The sequence below is a fragment of the Peromyscus eremicus genome, chromosome 5 (assembly GCF_949786415.1).
Source record: "Peromyscus eremicus chromosome 5, PerEre_H2_v1, whole genome shotgun sequence".
In the NCBI taxonomy this organism is placed as follows: domain Eukaryota; kingdom Metazoa; phylum Chordata; class Mammalia; order Rodentia; family Cricetidae; genus Peromyscus; species Peromyscus eremicus.
The window spans coordinates 78,742,672-78,762,835 of record NC_081420.1 but is presented as its reverse complement, the minus strand read 5'-3'; the positions used below and the strand labels follow the sequence as shown (position 1 = coordinate 78,762,835).

General features: G+C 42.2%; 1 protein-coding gene across 1 annotated transcript in view; it reads left to right on the top strand.

Annotated features, from left to right (window-relative positions):
- Nucleotides 1–20,164, top strand: part of Ccny (cyclin Y) — a 134,425-nt gene that overhangs the window by 58,082 nt on the left and 56,179 nt on the right. Inside the window, exon 2 of the mRNA XM_059263773.1 lies at nucleotides 13,831–13,905. Coding sequence (XP_059119756.1) covers nucleotides 13,831–13,905 — 75 coding nt within the window. The remainder of the gene's footprint in view (nucleotides 1–13,830; nucleotides 13,906–20,164) is intronic.

Below are 20,164 nucleotides of genomic sequence, written 5' to 3'. Positions count from 1 at the left end.
CTTGCTCTGTGGACCAGTCTGGCCTCAAATTTAGACAGATCTGTCTCCCCAATGCTGGGATTAAAGGAATGTGCCACCACCACCAGGCTGAAACTAGGCTTTTTAATTAATACTTTCAAAATGTTTTATCTGTTAGTCACAGGATATTTGGTCAGATATAGGGTGGGCAAGGAATGGCTATTTGGGAGGCTAACATAGCCCAAGATAAAATGTGACTGGGCTCTGACCTGGAGCACTTCAGTCTCTACAGTCACTCCAGTGTAATCAGTTGATCAGCCTTGTAGAAAACTCAGCAGAAAATGCTGAACTTCATTACAGTTTCCTCTGCTACCAGACATAATGTTTTGTGCATTTGGAGAGCATATATTATTTATTAAATATTATTTATGTCCTACTTAATTCTTAGGATCTGACGTTGATGAGGCTGAGCGCTAAGTAGAAGAGCAGTCTTCAGGGGAAGCGGGTAGCAAAGAAGGCCATTAAAACAGTCGTTCTCAATCTGTGGGCTTGAAAGACCCTTTCACAGGGGGTCACCTAAGACCATCGGAAAACACAAATATTTACATTACAATTCCTTACAGGAGCAAAATTACAGTTATGAAGTAGCAATGAAATAATTTTATGGTTGGGGGTCACCACAACATGAGGAACTGTATTAAAGTGTCATAGCATTAGGAAGGTTGAGAACCACTGCATTAAAATCTACTAGCCATATGATCCAGATCTGATTTCCTTTTATATTATTTCACCCTCTGTATTTGATATAACATGTAGCACATATGTAGAATTAATTACCAGTACAGGCTTAAAGGAGTAGGTATTGAACTATTGATCTGCATGTGTGTGTGCTGCGTGGGTAGGCCTGAAGTCAATGTTGGAGTGCTTTCCTCTATCTCGCTCCTTATTTTTTCAAGATGGGATCTCTCATTGAACCTGGAATTCTTGGATTGGGCTAGGCTGGCTGGCCTGTGAATGCCTAGGTTCTGTCTATCTGTATATCCTCAGTGCTAGGATGACACACACGCTATCATCCCTAGCTTTTACATGGGCATTGGGAGTCAGAATTGGGGTCCTCGTGCTTGCCCAGCTAGCACTTTTATCTCCTGTGCCATCCACCCAGACCCATGAGACTATTGATTTTGAGATTTTGATGTCTTTGTCAGGTAATTGGGGAAGCTGAGAAATAGTGTGAGAGCTCAGGAGAGTTTGATACTGGCCCAGACTTTGAGGAGGTTGTTGGCATACAAGGGCTACCAAGAGTCCTAGGTAAGGTCACCAAGCAAACAAGAAGGGTGGGGTAAGAGGGACTTGTAGTCTGAGAGAAGTCCAGAGTGATGAGTGAGGAGACAGGAAGCATCCAGGTGTGTGTGCAGGAGGAGCAGTGTTTTCCTCTAGCTATGCACAGCTGCTTGGGGCAGATGTAGCAGAGTTCTCAGACACAAGAACTTGGACTCTCTGGAGGTAGCTATGAATGTGTTAGTGAGGTTTAAGGAGATACACTAGATATAGAAAGCATCACACTGGTGTTTAACTGAGAGGTGGGTGAAGTGTATGGAACCCAAACCAAATTAGATTTAACCTTCTCCGAGGTTTGCCAGAAAGCTCATGGGAGAGGGGTGGAACATGGGGGTGATTGGGCACCTGAAAAGGCTGTTCTAATGAGCTATCAGCTCTGAGTTGGTGAAGAGGTAGGCAAGGACATAACAAGATGAGATATGGCAGCAAAGTAGTAGGATCCGTGTTCTGGTGGTCCTTCTCTGAGGTTCTTGCCACCAGAAGGGTTCAGCTGTAGAATGACTGGGGAGGGAGTGCTTAATATTTGCATAGACTGCCGGTTGAGTGTTACTGACCTAAAAGTGTGAAATCACAATTCCCTACTATGTGTTTGAGCCATACCTCACACCTAATGCGAAAAAGTGTTTTCTCAAGAGGATTATATAGGATAAACATCTCTTTCTTAGTATCAGAGAGATTATTGATAAAGACTTGGCCACTGCAAATTGAATTGGCATGTGTTTATATAAATTGCAAAATTATCTTCTGTCCTTTCCATTTTTAGACAGAAGTGAAGTTGAAATGGGGTGAGAGAGAAACAAGATTTGATTAAATGTCTGCATGTAGTTCTTCTGTTTGGCAGGTCCTTAGAGCTCTACATGGTGTGTGTGTGTGTGTGTGTGTGTGTGTGTGTGTGTGTGTGTGTGTGTGTGTGTACTTAGCAGAAAGTTGCAAACCTCACTATATTTCTCAGGTCAGAATGAATGATTAATTTTCCATTTTCTTAAAATGACCACTGACCAATATGGTGTCTTTGAAACCAGAGTGTAGATAGACTGAAACCTGAGCTGAAAGCATGAAGCCAGGACCTTTTCCAGGGCACCGTTGATTGGGCTCCTCTAGTGTTCACCCTCCTGTGAGGTTGAGCTGTGTGGCACTCAGTAGGTAGTTGGAGAAATAAAATCTCCCCCTGTGGGTTGAGAGTAGGCACTACCTCACCTGGAGCTTCTAAGGCCAGCACAAGCAAGGCTAGGCCTGGTATCTGGAGCAAGCAGGGGACTCTTGGCTTTCACCCCCTAATACAGTGCAGCTGTTGGTGACTTCATGACCCAAGAAACCAGGTAAGCAGAAGTGGTCCAGGTGCTCCTTCTGTCCAGCCAGCCCTTGGTGTGGCTTGTGGCAGTACTTGACATATACTTGTTTAAGACCAGAGTGATAGCAATGTGGGGGACTAGTAGTATCCTCTCTTTACCTCCTTCGTGATTTCTTTCAGCTTTACATCCTAAGGAGGTTTTTGAAGACGGTCTTCCTTTCTTCAGCAGTTTGAATAGTAACATGTGGTAACATGGTCTTATTTCTAGTGCACTAAGTTTCTTCTTTCTCCATGAATGAAGGATAGTGTGGCTGTATGTTGGAGCTGCAGCTCTTGGCGGCAGGTGGAAAATGTCCTGCTTGACATTTGCTGCCTTCCTGCTCAGGCGCAGAACAATGGTGCAATTCTGCAGCTAATTTGCTCTTTAGCTGAGACTTCATTGGTCTGTATTTAAAGTTGTAGATCATTTACTAGGCTGTAGAAGTAAGAAGTGGAGACTTTTTCCTACCGCTCACATGTCGGGCCACCTTTTCTATTCCTCCTAGGTCAGTGGTAATACTGGTTTGGTGTTTATAAACCAACATAATCCTGCTTATAGGATAGAATTGTTCTTGTTCAGAGGTAAATGTAACCTTCAGTTGCTTAATTTTTTTTTGTTTGTTTTTTTGTTTTTTCGAGACAGGGTTTCTCTGTGTAGCTTTGCGCCTTTCCTGGAACTCACTTGGTAGCCCAGGCTGGCCTTGAACTCACAGAGATCCGCCTGGCTCTGCCTCCCGAGTGCTGGGATTAAAGGCGTGCGCCACCACTGCCCGACCAGTTGCTTAATTTTTAATGTTCTGACTAGTGCCCTCCCCCTCTTTCATTCTTTCTAATTCAGCGGTGCTCCACCTTCTTAATGCTGTGACCCTTTAATACAGTTCCTCATGGTGTGGTGATTCCCTAATCAAAATTATTTTTGTTGCTACTTCATAGCTGTAAATTTGCTACTGTTATGAATTGTAATATAAATATCTGTGTTTTCCAATGGTCTTAGGCGAGCCCTGGGAAAGGGACTTTATCCTTGCCAGCAAAGAAACCATTCCAGATGACTTTGTCCCAGAGAACATCCAAGGAAAGAGTCATTGTCATCAAGTGCTGAGCCCTTCTAAGTGTAGGTTTGCCAAAAGCTGGGTGGACTTCAACTTGACTGAACTGTGAACACTTGTGACACAAGCAGGGACCAGAGTAGGTGGGGTATTATAAAGAGATAAGACACCTCTTCTTGACTTGTGTCTCTGTGCCTGGACCAGAGCCTGATACAAGCACACTTACATGTTTAGTTGGAACAAAAATAATTAAACTGGTGCTTTTGTGATGCTGGGTTAATTGCCTTATCATTGGTTCAGCCGTGCAAATGAGATGGAGTGTTTAAACACTGTGTTTAGGTTATTTCAGGTCATGCTTTAAATTTTTGATAGTAGGATGCTAACACACACATTTCTTTGGTCTTCAGTGAAACTATTCTAAATGCAAATCTTCCCCATCTGGCTGCCTAGCCCCCTTTCCTGTAGAATGTGACAGACTTGATTGAATTCTGAACAGTCCTGCCTTATATCTCATCTCAGCATTAGTTGTACTTCTCATTTCCTGTTGTCTAAGATGACCCTCAGGAGTTGCATTTTTCTTTATTGCCACTTTCTCCAGAACCAGAATGTGTGGGGGGCGGCTTTGCAGTTAGAGAATGAGATAGGAAGTTAAAATTTTAGAGAGAGAAATTCAAATCTAGAATTAAAGTGTTTATCTTGTCTGAAAGTGAGTGAAATTCTGGTAGTTGATTACCTCACTTGCTTACATGACTAGATTGGGTTGTCAGAAATCCTAGAAGGGATCTAAATGACATTTCTGGTTGCAAATAATCTTAAGGTTGTGGAGTTTAAAATAGCTATAGGAACAGAGTACGTTCTGTCTGCCTTGTCACGTATTAACATTGTGCCTCTGATTCAGAGAGATAGCATTTCATGGTCCTCTGAAAATCCTGGGGGAAGTGCGTCAGTGTCCTGGTCAGAGTTCCTGTTAGCTGTCCTGCCAAGGTTTCTTGCACTGGCTCCACTGTTTGTCCTGAATTGTGTGTTTTCCTGGTGTTTGATGTGATGGCCGTTGATAATCTTGAGTTTCTGTAGGTGTTTCCTCTTGCATTCTCAGAGATAACTTCCTGTTCCATAGCTGTGACTTCAGTTCTCTGCCCCTCCCATCTCCCTGTGCTTTGATCCTAGAGTTCTTAACATCTCTGGTGACATGTCTCCTTTCTGTCCAGTGTGTCTTTGTCCCTTGACCTTGATGCTCCTGGTCATTTGTTGACATGCCTTGGCTGCACATCTTCCCTGTGTCCTGCAGGCCTGGATGCTGCAGTTCAACTCAAGGAGGCCTTCCTTGCTTGCAACTCTTTCTAATGTGCCAGGAAACTGCTTATAGCTAGGTTGTAAGATATCTTATTTCATTCGTATATTGACTCCTACACATTTATTATTCATACAAACTTGGACTTTTAATTTTCATTATTATATTATTCTCACCTTCCCTCCCTCTACCCCACTGCCGTGTGTGTGTGTGTGTGTGTGTGTGTGTGTGTGTGTGTGTGTCACTGTGTCACTGTGTGTGTGTGTCTGTGTGGTGCTCATGTAGAAAACTGAAGAACTTAAAGGATTGCTTCTCTCCCTCCACCCTGTGGATTACAGGGCTCAAACTCAGATCGCCAGGCTTGGTTGGGGGCACTTGTCTTCACCCACTGAGCCATTTCACTGACCCCTGCCTAGTCTTTTTAAACTCCTTCGTAAGAGGCTCAATTATATGAGATGCATGTTATCCTAGGGTTTTTGTTTTGTTTTGTTTTTTTCTTTTTTTCTTTACTGTGATGGAACACCATGACCAAAAGCAACTTGGGGACAAAGAGTTTATTTGGCTTATACTTCCACATCACTGTTAATATCAAAGGAAGTCAGGATAAGAATTCAAACAGGGCAGGAACTTGAAGGCAGGATGTGATACAGAGGCCATGGAGGGATGCTGCTTATTGGCTTGCTCCTCTTGGCTTGCCCAGGTTGCTTTCTTATAGAACCCAGAACCAGTCTAGGGATGGCATCACTCACAGTGGGCTGGGCCTCCCCCCATCAATCACTAATTAAGAAAATGTCCTACAGTCTTCCTACAGCAGATCTTATGAAGACACTTTTTAAATTGAGGTTCTCTCCTCTCATATGACTTTAGCTTTTGTCAAGTTGACATAAAACTAGCCAGCACACCTGCCAACATTATAAATTAAAAAAAGGGTGTCAGACTGCTCCCAAAACAAACTCCCAAGAAAATCCTAATGTAGACATGGAAGTTAGATTTTCTTTTTAATTCTTTACCCCTGTTAATTTAACTATTTAAGTTTTTAGTTTCCTTTTCTCTTCTAGTTTGAGGACAGTCCAATGAGCAGGAGGTGTTCCCTATGAGTTCTTTAAGGGAAATTTGCCAGTAGTAACACCTTCTTCCCTTAGAAAGGAAAAGTGCCACTAGATGTTTTCCTAGGGGTAGTTCTTGTGTGCTTGTCCCTGACCACTGTAGAGTATAGTAGTCTGAGACAGGGAGAGATGGTGGTGGACCTAGTCAGTGCCCATCCTTGTCCACTGCTGGGTTCTTGAAGACAGTTGGCGTAAACAGGCATCACTAGAAGGGAGATGATCAGATGTGGGGACATGTCGTAAAGCTGACTTCCAAGCTCTGTTATCAGTGAATTTTACAAAGTGGTCTACAAATGGGCCTACGAGGATGTTCAGAAGCAGAGAAGTTTGGCTGGTTGCTAGCTAACACAGTACCTTTTATTAAGAGTCATCCATCCCTCAGTATCTTAGGGATCCTTTAGGGAGCACTCAGAACCACTGGCACCTTCACTGCCCTCTCTCTGGTGTATGTTTATGAAAGAATGGGTTTTCTAGGGTTTTCAAATAGAGACTCACGATTTGTGTTCAGACATCCCTGCTTAGCCACTATACTTGTTCCTGGTGTAGTTAGTTGTCTGAATATGTAAGTACATGAGAAAACCTTCTGTAGCCTCCTCCTCTCCGCTTCCTGCTCCTCTGCTCCACAGTATAGCCGCAGTCCATAATTCTTTCTCTTTCTCTCTCTCACACACACAGAGCACCTTCACTTTACTCCACAATTCCCTTCCAGACTCGAAGCATTTGCCCAACAGGTGTTCAGACTCTAAGAACTCAGTACAGACGTCTCATCATACTCCTGGAAGTCATGAGTATGTCTCAGCAGTCAGTGCCAGTGATTGATAGGCTTATAATATAATAAGATGGTAGGGTTCTCTTCCAGTAAAAAAGTAACATCGTGATGCCGTTATATCCACAGACTCAACATTTTTTTCTCTGAATAGTCTTCTTTGTGGGACCGGTTTGAATGCTTCTGCTATATAGGGACCTCTTCTTTCTGGTTCATTTGTTAACATGGTTTCACTGAGGTTTCCCCAACATGTTGTCTCCTTTCCCAGTAAAACCCTTTATATGACATTATGATCTGAAACACACACGCGCCCCCACACACCCATCAGGATGTTTTATGAGAAGCCCTGGAAGCCATGAAACTGGGGAGCAGGGCTATGTTGAGGCCAGAACCAAGATGAGCCCTGTTTGACAGAGGAAGCAGCATTTGGAAATGCCAGTCAGGCCTGAGTTACGTGATGCAGTAGTTCTTTTGCTTGCTATACATGGTTTGGTGACGTGAGCTACAGTTGATCTCTGACAGCTTGTTGAGTATAGGGCAAAGGAGTCCTTTCAGAACAGAAGGGTGATGGGCTGAGGGACTGCCCTCCACTCTAGAGTATAGAAACACCAGCTTTGTGCTCCACCCCACTTCTTCCCTTCACCTATGGGAGTCACAGCTGAGGTACAGTGTAGCTTATGGGCTCCCGTTTATCAGGTGTGCCCTGTGGCCACTTATGTAGTCCAGGGTCACTGTCAGGGAAGGATTGGGCAGGTCTTCCTACCTCAGCTTCAGTTATGACAGCCCCATCTCCCAGGGGTTTGTAGATTTTCTTAACATTAGCCATTAAGCAGGCATCTGTAGATGAATTTCTAAACGGTCTTATTAAATAAAAAACATGGAGCCAGATATAGGGGTAAAAACCTCAGAGATCAGGGAAAATAGGGACAGCCACCAGCCAACCTCACCTCACAAATGCCACAGCTTCCAAAGAGAGCTTCTTCCTGTATACTCATGTATACAGGAACAGCCTTTTCTGTTCTGTTCTCTCATTGGCTCTCTCAAGCCAGCTACATCACCTTCTCTTCCTGCCCAGTTCTGTCACTTCCTGTCTGTCTGTACAGACCTCCAGACCTCTATGGTTGGTACCGGGATTAAAGGCGTGTCATCACGCTTGGCTCTATTCCCTAGTGTGGCCTAGAACTCACAGAGATCCAGACAGATCCCTGCCTGCCAGGTGATAGGATTAAAGGTGTGTGCTAACATTGCATGACTTTTGTTTACTATAGTGGCTGGCTATTTCCTCTGATCCTCAGGTAAAATTTTATTGGGAGACACAGTGTATTGGGGGACACAATACATCACCACATTTCCCCTTTTTTTTTGTCTAAAAAAATTAAAAAGTTATAACTAATATAAGAAAAACTATATACAATTAGTACAATAATTATATACAATATATACAAACAGTAAATACATCAACTATGTCTAGTCCATTTGTATTTGACAAATTCAGAGAAAATACTTCATTAGCTATCCTATTTTGGTGAGTCCAAAATGTGCCTAATTCAGTTTCTATCCTAACATAGTACTAACAGAAAACTATCTTATGAAGTCTTTCAAATTTATATACTTTACACCTCTTAGTGAGTTTCTTTTCTGAAATTTCTTAACAAGGAAAACTATAACTACAACTATCTAATCTTCAACTCCCTCAGAGACCTGATGAGAAGGAAATAATATTACCTAGTAAAACAGGAAGTGCAAACAAGCAACTTCCAGAAAATGAGTTATGACAGAAACAGCCAGCTGCCTGGACATTCACCCGAGGTTTCTCCACAGTGTTGGGGCATCATCTTCAGCCCACAGGCTTAGCATATCTGACAGACTCATTTGTGAAGTAGGATGTACTCAAGGCCTACAGCTCGACCCCACATTCTGTGCGAGTATTCCATGTACCAGATAAACTTGAATTCCGCCAGTGTCCTGTCATGACTCAGGATTTTAAATTCTGGAAATTGCTGGTGTATTTGGAATTCGGCTGTCCATTCTTCTCAGCTTGTGGGTGACTTCATTTCCTTTATTAAATGCCATTCTACCGTTGAGAGGCCAGACTCCATCAGCCTAGTTACTCCTCCAAGAACAGCTGCTCCAGCTACTGTCCCACTGCACACCAGGAGCCGTCGGCCCACTGCCTGTTCAGCTGCCTTTGAAGGAAGAGGCACTGTACCTTTTCCGGATTGCAAAGCCACTTAGCGATGGTGCCATATTGTCCTGGCCTCAAAGGACACCTGTTGCCAAACTGCAACCACATTTGTCTTGGCAAGGATCGGCAGTCTCCCCGCCCCCACCTCCTTTTGTGTGTGTGTCTGTGTGTAACTACTAACTCTCATTTCATTTCTGTATATCCTAATAGTTGGTAGTAATAACTTTCAAGGATTAGCAAGTTGCATTACATTGTTAAATGAACTGTATAGGTACAATATCTTGAACAAGATTAGAAAGATACGTACAGTATTTTCTAACAAAATCAATCTCAAATTTGTATCTATCTGTATATAATTTGTATACAATATACAAAAATCCAATTCAATGTAAAATATCTAAAACTAGTAGTTGTTTTTTAAAAGTAGATTCAATAACCTACCTTCTTATCTATATCATATCTATTTATCTATTACAACTTTATATATAGTAACTTCTGATCTCAGCCATATGTGATTAGCGCACTTTAAGGAGGAGGAAAATGAGACACAGAGCAATGTCAGTTTGCCTCCGGCTATGGAGTTGGCAGAAGTGAACAGATTAGGTATTTTATAATATGAAATACGCTATTTCTACTCTACTCTGGGGGCTTCTCTGGGGAAACCACTGATTCTTCAGGATAATCTACTTTCCACTTCCTGAATCTGGGTTATAGAGCATATGAAGTTACTCTCAGTGGAGCTTTTTTCTTCTCATGATACTGTACTGCTGTAGCATGGACAATGGTTGCTAGCACCTGATTTAGTAAACAAGTAAGTTGGAACCATGCACATTGGTTTTTACCCTGTGTTCACTATTGATTAGTTTTTCTTCTATCATGGAAAACTGAGCCAGGCTACTGTCTGAAGAAGAGGTTAACTGGCTCACAGCTGTGGTCCCCGGTTAAAGGCTCCCTCTGGTGACAGCCATGTGGTAGAGACCAGGAGTGTATTCTCTCCCTGATCTGGACTTCTGCCTACAAAGCCACCTAGATTTCATCATGAGGGCTCCCCTTAATTGCTCTATTAGTACTAGTCTCCTTTAACTTCTGGACTAGATTGAGTTTTCAGCTGCCTGTATCTTATAGTAAATGTTAAATCTCAACAAAAACAACTGTTTTTGAAGTTTTTGAGTGGTTGTATTTTGTTTGTTTTGTTTTTTAAGAGGGATGGCACAGACACTGTGAACGTGGCACCTACCTTCCATGTGAACACTGGGCACTACTCCTTCACACTCATCGGTGCCACAGCCAACTGTTGTTGGCACTCGGCTTTGACTTTCAGTATGAAGTTTTTATATTTAGGGACTACTGCTGTGGGAGAGGACTCAAGAAGATGTAAACTTGTGGAAATGCTTTAGAAATAAAGTCATGTACCAGAACTTGGGAAGGTTCCCTGCCATGTCTGCTAGTGCTACCTCACTAGCAGGATGGTATACTCTGTTCACAAGCAGAGGAAGATGTCCTCTTAGAATCTATACCTTAATATGCAAATTTTGGGGAGGTCTGTGGATTTGACCTTTAGGCACTGACCAACTCCAGGCCTTCTAGGTAGCCATGGTTTAAGGGTAGGTATGATTTAGCAGAGGCCATGGAGGAAGCTTATCGAGAGGTTAGAGTTCTAGTCCAGCTCATCATCATCCGTGCCTCATCCCCACTCCTTTGTTGTAACTGTCACATCATACCCCACCTTAGCCTTTCTTAAGTCTCCTCTTAACAACGAGTGGATTACAGCTTCTTCACTGAACTAGGCAGAGGTGATTCCTGGCCGGTTACCTGTAACACAGTGTGTACTATGGCCAGACCTAGAATTATGACATGTCTTGAAAGGTGACATGTGACAGCCTTGTTCTTTATCATCCTTGCTTTTCACCTTTCATAGGAAAGTTCTAAAACAAAATTCCTTAAGTAAAAGCAGAGTTCCAGTGTACCCTTGGGACTCTGGGGAAAGCAGAATGACAATGCACAGGGCCAGCTGCGTGTGGTGATCAGGTGTCCTTGGAGTAACCCTGAGCTCATAATGTTTGTCAGAAGTTCCTACTGCACGTGGAACTTGCTGGTGGGGAGACTCATTTTGGTGGTTGCATGCCAGCCTCCGTAGAGAAAAGGTCAGTGCCACATAGAGGAGAGCCCCTGCATCTCTTAAGAACCAGCACTTCTGGAGAGCAGCTGGGGGACAAGACCCAGATCAGGTCCTCCCCCAACCCCAGGCCACTGTAAAATAAAATTTTAAGATTATGTTTATTACAGTGTGTTCCTTCAGGGTAGCAAAAATTGCTCATTTGCATTATTTAGAGGGAACCAGATAATCCTATGTATTAGGTGTTTTCTATGCCCATGCATATTCTCCAGTGTGTCATACTGCTTACTGGCTGATGACATAGGTATGTCTGTTTCTGTGTCAATATGGTACTCTTAATGGATTTTAGTGGTAGGTAGACATATGCATTGTCTAGGTTGACTGAAACTTAGCGTGCATGTATTCTTCTTGGAAGTTCTTTTGATCAATGGTGGTGCCATTCTTAGATCTAAGGCAAAGAATCCTGACTTCCAGGTTGTCAGCCTTGCCCTCAAGGACACTGCCTAGGATGCAGAAACAAATTTCTCCATTTGAAAGGACCTGGCAGTCCTGTAGTTCTGGCTACCAGTGGAGAAGTATTAGCTGTTTGCATTTTCTAGTAACCCCTTCTGCTGTGTTTTAATGGTAAAGGAGAGTTAAAGTGGTCTGACAGATGAGTCTAGGAGGAGTGTTACAGGTCTGAATAGATGAGGTTTTGACAGTGTCCAAGGCAGCTCTTTCTGTGGCACCTGTCTGCAAGCTGCACACGCACCTTTTAGTTGACACCTTTCCTGGTGACTTGGTGTGAAGCTTTCTTGAAATTACTTGTTGTGGTTAGGAATACATATTTGCTGTCATCCTTGTTTTATAGAAGTCCTCATAAACTTTGAGTAACACACATTTGTTACCAGCCCCTCCTTTTTTTTTTTTTTTTTTAAAGTAGCAAGATCCTAACTTGAATAGCAAACCTCACAGACTATCTTACATCAGGTCTCTTTTTAGTTCAAGTTAAAGCAAGTTTGAGAGATTGTGTCTTCCTTTCCTGTCTTCCATCAAGCCTCCCTTCAAGGCATTTGCCTGTGAAACTACAGTGTACCGAAACAGAAGTTAGAGTATTTGAAAGAGAGACCGTATTGCTTAAGAATCTGTCAGTGATTTTTTTCTTTTATTTGTTTTCATTTGTATGTATGGTATGTATATGTGTGTTCACATGTATGTGAGCACTGTTGTATGTGCAAGTGTGTATATGCATGGGTGTATTGTCTGGGCAGGTGCAAATGTGTGTGCATGCACATGGTGCCCTGTTCCTTGATCTGTTATACCTTGTTCTTAGAGACAGGCTCTTTCAGTCAAACCTGTAGCTCACTGATAAACCCTGTCTCCTCCTCCAGAGACTGAAATTACAGGTAAGTCACCATGCCTACTCAGCATTTAGGTGGGTTCTGAGGCTTCAAACTATAGCCCTTTTGATTGCCAAGCAAGCACTTTAACTACAGAGACATCTGTCTCCTCAGACTTTGTTTTTTTTTTTTAAACAAATTGGGTGAGCAGCTAGAAACTGTGCATGTGTAAGAACTTGCCCCTGTTCATGTTTGCCCAGAACACGTCAGCTCCTGTGTGAGTAAGCATTTAGTGTCATCTCCATCATCTTTCTGACCATCCTGTTTTGCTCTCCTTTCATCTTTAGCTCATTGGCTGTTAAAGATAAAGACAGGCACTGTTTTTATTGGTATTGATAGGGTTCTTGGAAATTTTGTTGGAATAATTTAATCACAAATAGTTTCTTTCTGGTACTATAAGTGGAGCTGAATACCATTCAGGCTTTCCAGAAATTTTTATTTTCTCTTTCTGCCCAAAGGATGCTTCTGTGTGTGTGTGTGTGTGTGTGTGTGTGTGTGTGTGTGTGTGTGTTCAAGCAATCTTGTGATTGCTATATGTTGACCTAAATTTTCTTTCAAGTGTGGATCAGATAGTACACCTGCCATGCCTGCCTGCATCAGAGTCCCACATGACCTAAACACAGTTTGTCTTTTGAATACTACCAATGAGCACATGCCCTGACATAGGTATAGAGCTTACACAGAATTGTGTGTAGTAGTCTACCCAACCCTTTGGTGGCCTCTCTTGGTGCAGAGCAAAGTTTTCAAAGGATGGAGTTTCAGGCTGCTAGATCTCTTGTGGAGCATCTCAGATATGCCCCCCTGTGGGGGTCCACAGAGGCTCCCTAAGGCCGTCCTCAAGGTCAGAAAGGCTGAGTTTGCTTTGCCCAGCAGAGCTGTATAATGAAATGATTTGGCTAAGGGTGTGGTTACTAGGTGTTTTGAAGGGTCTACACTTGTTGGTACTTTATGCCTCGACCTCAAAAGGGGGAGGTCTTTTGCTCCTCCCCTTGCTGGTGTATAAAAAGCCCATCATGATTAAACTTGGGGCAGCTGGGTATTGACCCCGGGCCCTACATCTATGTTTCTATCTAACACTTCCTCATTCCTCTCTCCTCCCTCCAGGAACCCTTTGACAGGTCTCCTACACCCTGCACTCTTGTTTTCAACAGCAGTGTTCTTAATGGAACCAAAAGATCTACTCACACAGAAACTGGCTTCCTTGGCCGTTGAATGTACTGACATTACGATTGAGAAATTGAAAACTAATCGTGGTTCTGTAGTTACCGACTTGGGATTTATTTTATTTATTTAGTTTCTCTTTTTTTCTTTAAAGATTTGAATATGGAATTCAATCCTTCCGACCATCCTCGGGCCAGCACAATATTCCTCAGCAAATCTCAGACAGACGGTAGGTTACTAATTCATTTGCTTTTAAAAATATGATTAGCCTAAATGTGGACACTGCTAGGATTTGGTTTTTTAGTGTATGGTAGAGTTCCCTTTAGTGACCAAGGAGTACTGTCTGTAATGGTGATTACCTTTGTTTATTCCTGGGTAATGAGTTTCATTTTCTGAATTTCTCATTTGAAGCACCTGTCTCCATTTTGCCAGTTACCTGGGTTACCTCTGCATGTATTCCATAGTGAGAGTTAATTGGGTCAGAAATTTCACTTTAGGTCCTAAAGTTTAAGGCATGATCTTTATGTAAATTCTCAAAGATCAGATATGTTCACTAGTCAAGACAGTAAGGAAAACAAAACAAAAATCTAAATAATTGAAAGCCAATTAACTGTTTTTTCACTCAAGAGCTCAATTGAACCTACACATGAGATGCAGATATATTTATTTATCTGTTGATCTATTTATTTATTTATTCAAGCCAAACTTTGAGTAACTAGCTCATCCTAAAGATGTTAGAACCCTTGCAGTCTATTCCAGGTATATGTAGAATTTCCCCTACAGCACGGCATTATCTGTTCTTAGCCTCAGTTTACCTAACTGTTCTCTGGCCGTTGGCTTCAAAGGAGAGGGAAGATAAATAATGCAAACCCAGTTTTCATAAATCTTCCCTTGACATCATAGAGTAAGGCATAATGACAAGGTGACTAGGGTTATGTCTGACAAAGAGGGAAGCCGGCAGATTCCATCCTTGACTCTGGACAGATTGATGGTTCTAATTTAAATCCTAAAGAGACTACAAAGAAGAAAAACATGTCTATGACAGTAGTTCATGTGTAAGAATTGAAAATGCCTCAGTAATGGTTGGTGCCAGCTTTGGCAGGCAACAGTATTGATGCAATATGAATGGTTTTCAAGTAGGCCATTTGAAGTCTTTGGCACAGTTTAAAAAAAGGGCGGGGGGGGGGATCTTCAAGAGTAAGAAAAGAAAAATTCGTAAGTACCAAATACTTGTGAAGGAAGCTTTGAATGTATTAGGTTAATAAAGTCCATCCAAAACTTTTTCTGTGATAAATGGGAAGCTGCTGAGAGAGGGTAGGAAATTATAAGCAGAAGAAAAAATGGAGTTGGGGTGGGACTTTGGTGAAAAATGAGGATAAAAACTGGTTTTCCCCAGACACTTGAGAACAGTGAGATGTAAATACTATGAAGCCGCCTGGCTCAGATAGGGTTCTTTCTGCTGAGCTCAGCTGTCTTCTGAACAAGTTCCTGGGATTGTCAGAGCCTCTGGGTTGGGGACACACCTTGATTGTCCTGGCAAAAGGAAATGACCTAACAGAGGAAGGATTATTCCAGAAATAGCTTAAGGTCAATCTCCTTTCTTCTAGAGTCCATCTTTCTTCCTTCTTTCTAGAACTTCAGATCTTTGTATACCGCTTCAGTCTCTCCTAACTAGGGCTTTCCACTCCACATGCAGACTTAATTGAGTTTCATATTACAAACAAAAGGAAAGTTACCTCTTCCACTAAGTGGTCTCTGCTCTTTCCATTTCGACTGTTGCCTGGGCCTGAGATTCAGGATTCCTTCACCCTTACCGCCCCAACTTCTTCCTTTCTTCAGACAGAGCCCTTTGCTGAAGACAGTTCTGTGTAATGAACAGTCAATTTATCACTGATTGTATAAAGTAGGGTTTTTTGTACACATAGTAGTCTTGGCAACTTCACTGACTTATTTTTGAGTGAAGTAGTTGTAAGATAATTGGTTATTTATTTTATGAACTGACTTTGAACAGCTTGGTACAGAAAACTTAAGGCTACCATTGATCTTCTGTTCTTCATAAATGGACACTTAGGACAGTTGCCTCATCTGCTGCCAGACTGTGTTGTTAACCTGTTCTCTCCTTAGCTCCATGTCATCTTCTCCTGGATTTTTCCCTTGGAGTCTTTCTCTATCTTGGGATTTCTCAGTGACAGAGAGTATGGTCCTGATTGGAGTCTTTGTGGGTCAAGGTTCTTCTCATACCTCTAGAGCAAAGATTCTCAACCTGTGGGTCACATATCAGATATTTACAATTTATCATAGTAGCAAAGTTATAGTTATGAAGTAGCCATGAAATAATTTTATGGTTGGGGGTCAGTACAACATGAGGAACGGTACTAAAGGGTCGAAACATAAGGAAGGTTGAGAACCACTATGCACAGGGCCAGCAGATTATGCAGCTGTATTCAAAGTGGCTACCTCTCCTCTGCTCTCAGTCATCCCACTAATCTATAGCCATTTTAGCTCTCTGAACACCTAAGGTGAAGACCTTTACTGTCTTTTAGCTCTGAGTTATTGTGTGGCAAAATACAGTTTTTCTAATTTATTTTATTCCTTAGCAATTAGGTATACATACACTCAGTGCACTTAAGTTGTATCCCTTACCCCACACTTTCATTTTTGAGATCTTTGTAGTGTTGTTCAGGCTGGTCTCTAAATCTTGGCCTCAGGTGACTCTCCCTCTTTGCCTACTAAACAGCTAGAATTGTAGGCAAATACCACTAGTCCTGCTTTTTTTTTTTTAACTTTAATTTCATCTTTAATTAAAACTTCTAAAAGTTTTGTTGGCATCCAATAATATACTTCGTTTGGGGGAACGGCATGATATTTGCCTCTATACTATGTACTGGTCAACTCAGGAGCTGTCGGTTGCTTGACATCATCTTATCCCTTTTTCTTTTTCTTTTTTTTTCCTTTTTGGCCCCAAAAACACTGGCAGTCCTCTCTTCTGGCTATTTTTAATTATGCAATACAATATTACTAACCATACTTAGTCATCCTTAGAACACCAGACTTGATTTCCTAGCCAGCTCTGTCTTTGTACCAACAATTGGCCTCTCTCCGTCCCATCTCCCATTCTCCCAGGCCTGCAGCTGCTGTCGTGTGCCCTACTTCTATGACAGCCCTTTGAGATCCCATGTGACAAGAGGTCACCTGTGTTTGTCTTCCTGTGATGACTTTTTTACTTCACATTTGATCTCAGATCATTCAGGGTAAACTTTTTGGTTTAGGTTTTTGAGATAAGGTCTCCTTTTGTATCCCAGACTGGCCTGGATGGAACTCATCTGTCCTCTTGGCTCAGTCTCAGTACTGAGATTACAGATATGTGCCACCAAGCCAAAAACTGTACTTTATAGATAAAAGACTGTCTGTTTATTCACTATATTACCTGAAGCTCAAGAACAGAGATTGTCTTCCTTGCTCAGTTTGCTCTAAGTATATTGCTACAGGGTGAAGGAAGTTTATAAAGAATGGGGAATAAAAGGATGAAGGCAGGAGTCTTACTTCATCCTTAGGAGCCAAGCACTATGATGAGGTGACTTTATGTAGCAATTTCACTTTCTCCCTCATCCTCTAGCTTTATTTGAAGGGATATAGCCATTCTTTAGAGCAGTGGTTCTCAACCTGTGGGCTTGAGGGGGGTATACTGACCCTTTCACAGGAGTCTGTTGTTGGTTGATTTTGCTCTTTCACTATTTTGTAGGGGGCTGCCACCAGGTCCCAAATAAATCACACACGGAGGCTTATTATTACTTATGAATGCTCAGCTTTATCTTGGCTTGTTTTTTGTCAGCTTTCCTTATCTTAAATTATCCTACCTACCTCTTGCCTCTGGGCTTTTCTCGTTCTCTTACTTCTGTAAATCTTACTCTTGCTCCATCACTTGCTGTGTAGATGGGTGGCTGGTCCCTGATGTCTTCCTCCTTCTCTGGCTACTTCTTCCTTTGTCAGCTCCACCTATCCTTTCTCCTGCCTCACTATTGGCCATTCAGATCTTTATAAGACCATCAGATGTCTTATAGACAGGCACAGTAACACAGTTTCACAGAGTTAAACATTACAGTTCACAATAGTAGCAAAATTACAGTTATAAAGTAGCAACAAAAATAATTTTATGGTTGGGGTTCACTACAACATAAGCAACTGTATTAAAGGGTCTCAGCATTATGAAGGTTGAGAACCACTACATTAGAGGCAGGAGGACATAGGTATTTTTTTGCCCAGCTAGTAAATTTGCAGTTCTCTCTTCCCACTCTAAATTCAGTGTGACTGATGGAGCTGCCCTTGGGCCAGCTATTTCTCTGCAATTATCCCTTAAGCTGTAGGGGGAAAGGGGTGTTTATGGGGTAGAAGGGTGGTGGAGTTTTTTGGCCAGGCCAGGTCTGTGAGGGGATACTTTCTTTAGGTGCTATGGTCTGCTCTTCTCTCGAACATTGCCTTGTTTTGAACACTTGGGCCTTTCAATCTAGACAAAGTGTTTGCATAGTCCAAACTCAGATGTGATCAGTTAGAACCAGAGTGAGTTTTCTTACTCTGCTTTTGCCATGGCTTAATGCTGTCCCCAGGTGCATTGGTGAGGAACTTCCGCAGGAAGCACAGACAGAACAGAGAGAGGTAATGGTGATTTGCCCAACAGGTCAGTTTCTCTGCCCTTGCCATCACAGACCCACTCTGCTGTTGGTAGACAGCCCTTTGGTCTGTTGGTCAGAAGTGATATCTAGTTATTTTTCATCTCTGAACACCTTCAGCTCCCCCTCTATTAATGTCAACCAACCCTCAGTGTGTTTCATAGCTTAGTAGCCTACCTTACATTAAATATGCATTTGATCACCTACCCTTGACATCTAGGAAGCTGCTGAAATAGTTGATATGGGACAGACATCATGAAAGAATGGCTAGAAGCTGGTCATAATGGCACATACCTTTAATCCCAACACTTGGGAGGCAGAAGCAGATAGATCTCTCTGAGTTTGAGGCCAGCCTGGTCTACACAGTTCCAGGATAGCCAGAGCTGTATAGTATGACTTTTGTCTTGGGGGGTGGGGGGTGGGAACAGCTAGAAATCTTAGGAGGATTTCCTGAAGTCTACAGTGACCGGAAGCTCACTAGCTGTTTATCTATCTATCTATCTATCTATCTATCTATCTATCTATCTATCTATCTATCTATCATCTCTCTCTCTCTTTCTCTCTCTCTCTCTGTCTCTCTCTCTCTCTCTGTGTGTGTGTGTGTGTGTGTGTGTGTGTGTGTGTGTGTGTGTGTGTACACGCATGGCAGATGTCTTGGGGGCCAGAGGCATTGGATCCTCCTGGAGCTGGAGTTGTAGGCAGTTAGTTGTATTCTGTGCCCATGTAGGTCCCAAGAACCTGACTTGGTTCCTCTGGAAGAACAGTAAGTACTTTTAACTACTGAACTATCTCTCCAGTCCCTCAATATGTTTCTCATCTTCAAGTGAAATTGGTAACTCTAATAAGACTATAAGAAAGATAAGAAGGATACATAGTCTACCAGAACTCCAAGCGTAGTACCCCAAATAGCATAGCACCACAGTCTAAATAAACCGAAGCCCAGTGGCTCTTTTATTTACACTGAGTTTCTTCCTTTGGCTAGGGCTCTGTCATTCTCTCAATTGGTCTTGGTTTTAGAGTCATGCTGCCCATAGAATACCAGAACACAGGGTTTAAGAGGAGAAGGGCTAGACTTGAGCTGAGAGTAGGAGGTGGTATCATGGCTCAACTGCTCCTCCCATCTTTCCATCTCCGGTTTTTCTTACTACAGATAGGTTGGTCTTGGACCATCCATCTAAGAGTTACTTCTGAACATCTTGGAGGCAAACAATAGTTCAAGTCAGATGGCTGCAGTGCTCTTCAGTAATGTACCCAACCAATACCTTGACTCTGCCTTGATGCATCAAAATATTGCAACGCCTCTACCATGTGTAGAATGCTGTTCTAGTGACTTGACTAGCTCAGATGTTCCAGTGTGTATGTAAAGTTATGGGCATCCAATGCAGTGCAAGTGAACATGTGAGCTTATGAAAGCAGTGGAGAGGCTGGGCGTGGTGATACATGCCTGTTATTCCTGTACTTAAGGGGCTGAGGCAGGAGGATTGAGAGTCAGGGTCAGCCCAGGCTGCATAGTGAGACCCGGTTTGAAAAAAGAAAATAGTGGAGAAAATTACCTACAAATGGAATAAGTAGGAAAAACATAATATATATGACAAAGTACATTTATATTTAAAAAACAATTGAAAATGCTGATACCAGTACAAAAATGGACATGTTCCTATTGGTATGTTTATATGTAAGTGCATGTTTATTTGCATTCATGGAGAAAAACACCCATTTTCAAAAGTATACTTATCTGTAAATACACAAGAAAGAGACTTAAAAATATACACTAAAATATTATGTTGGGATTGCTGTGGTATGTTTTTTCTTTGTGTATTT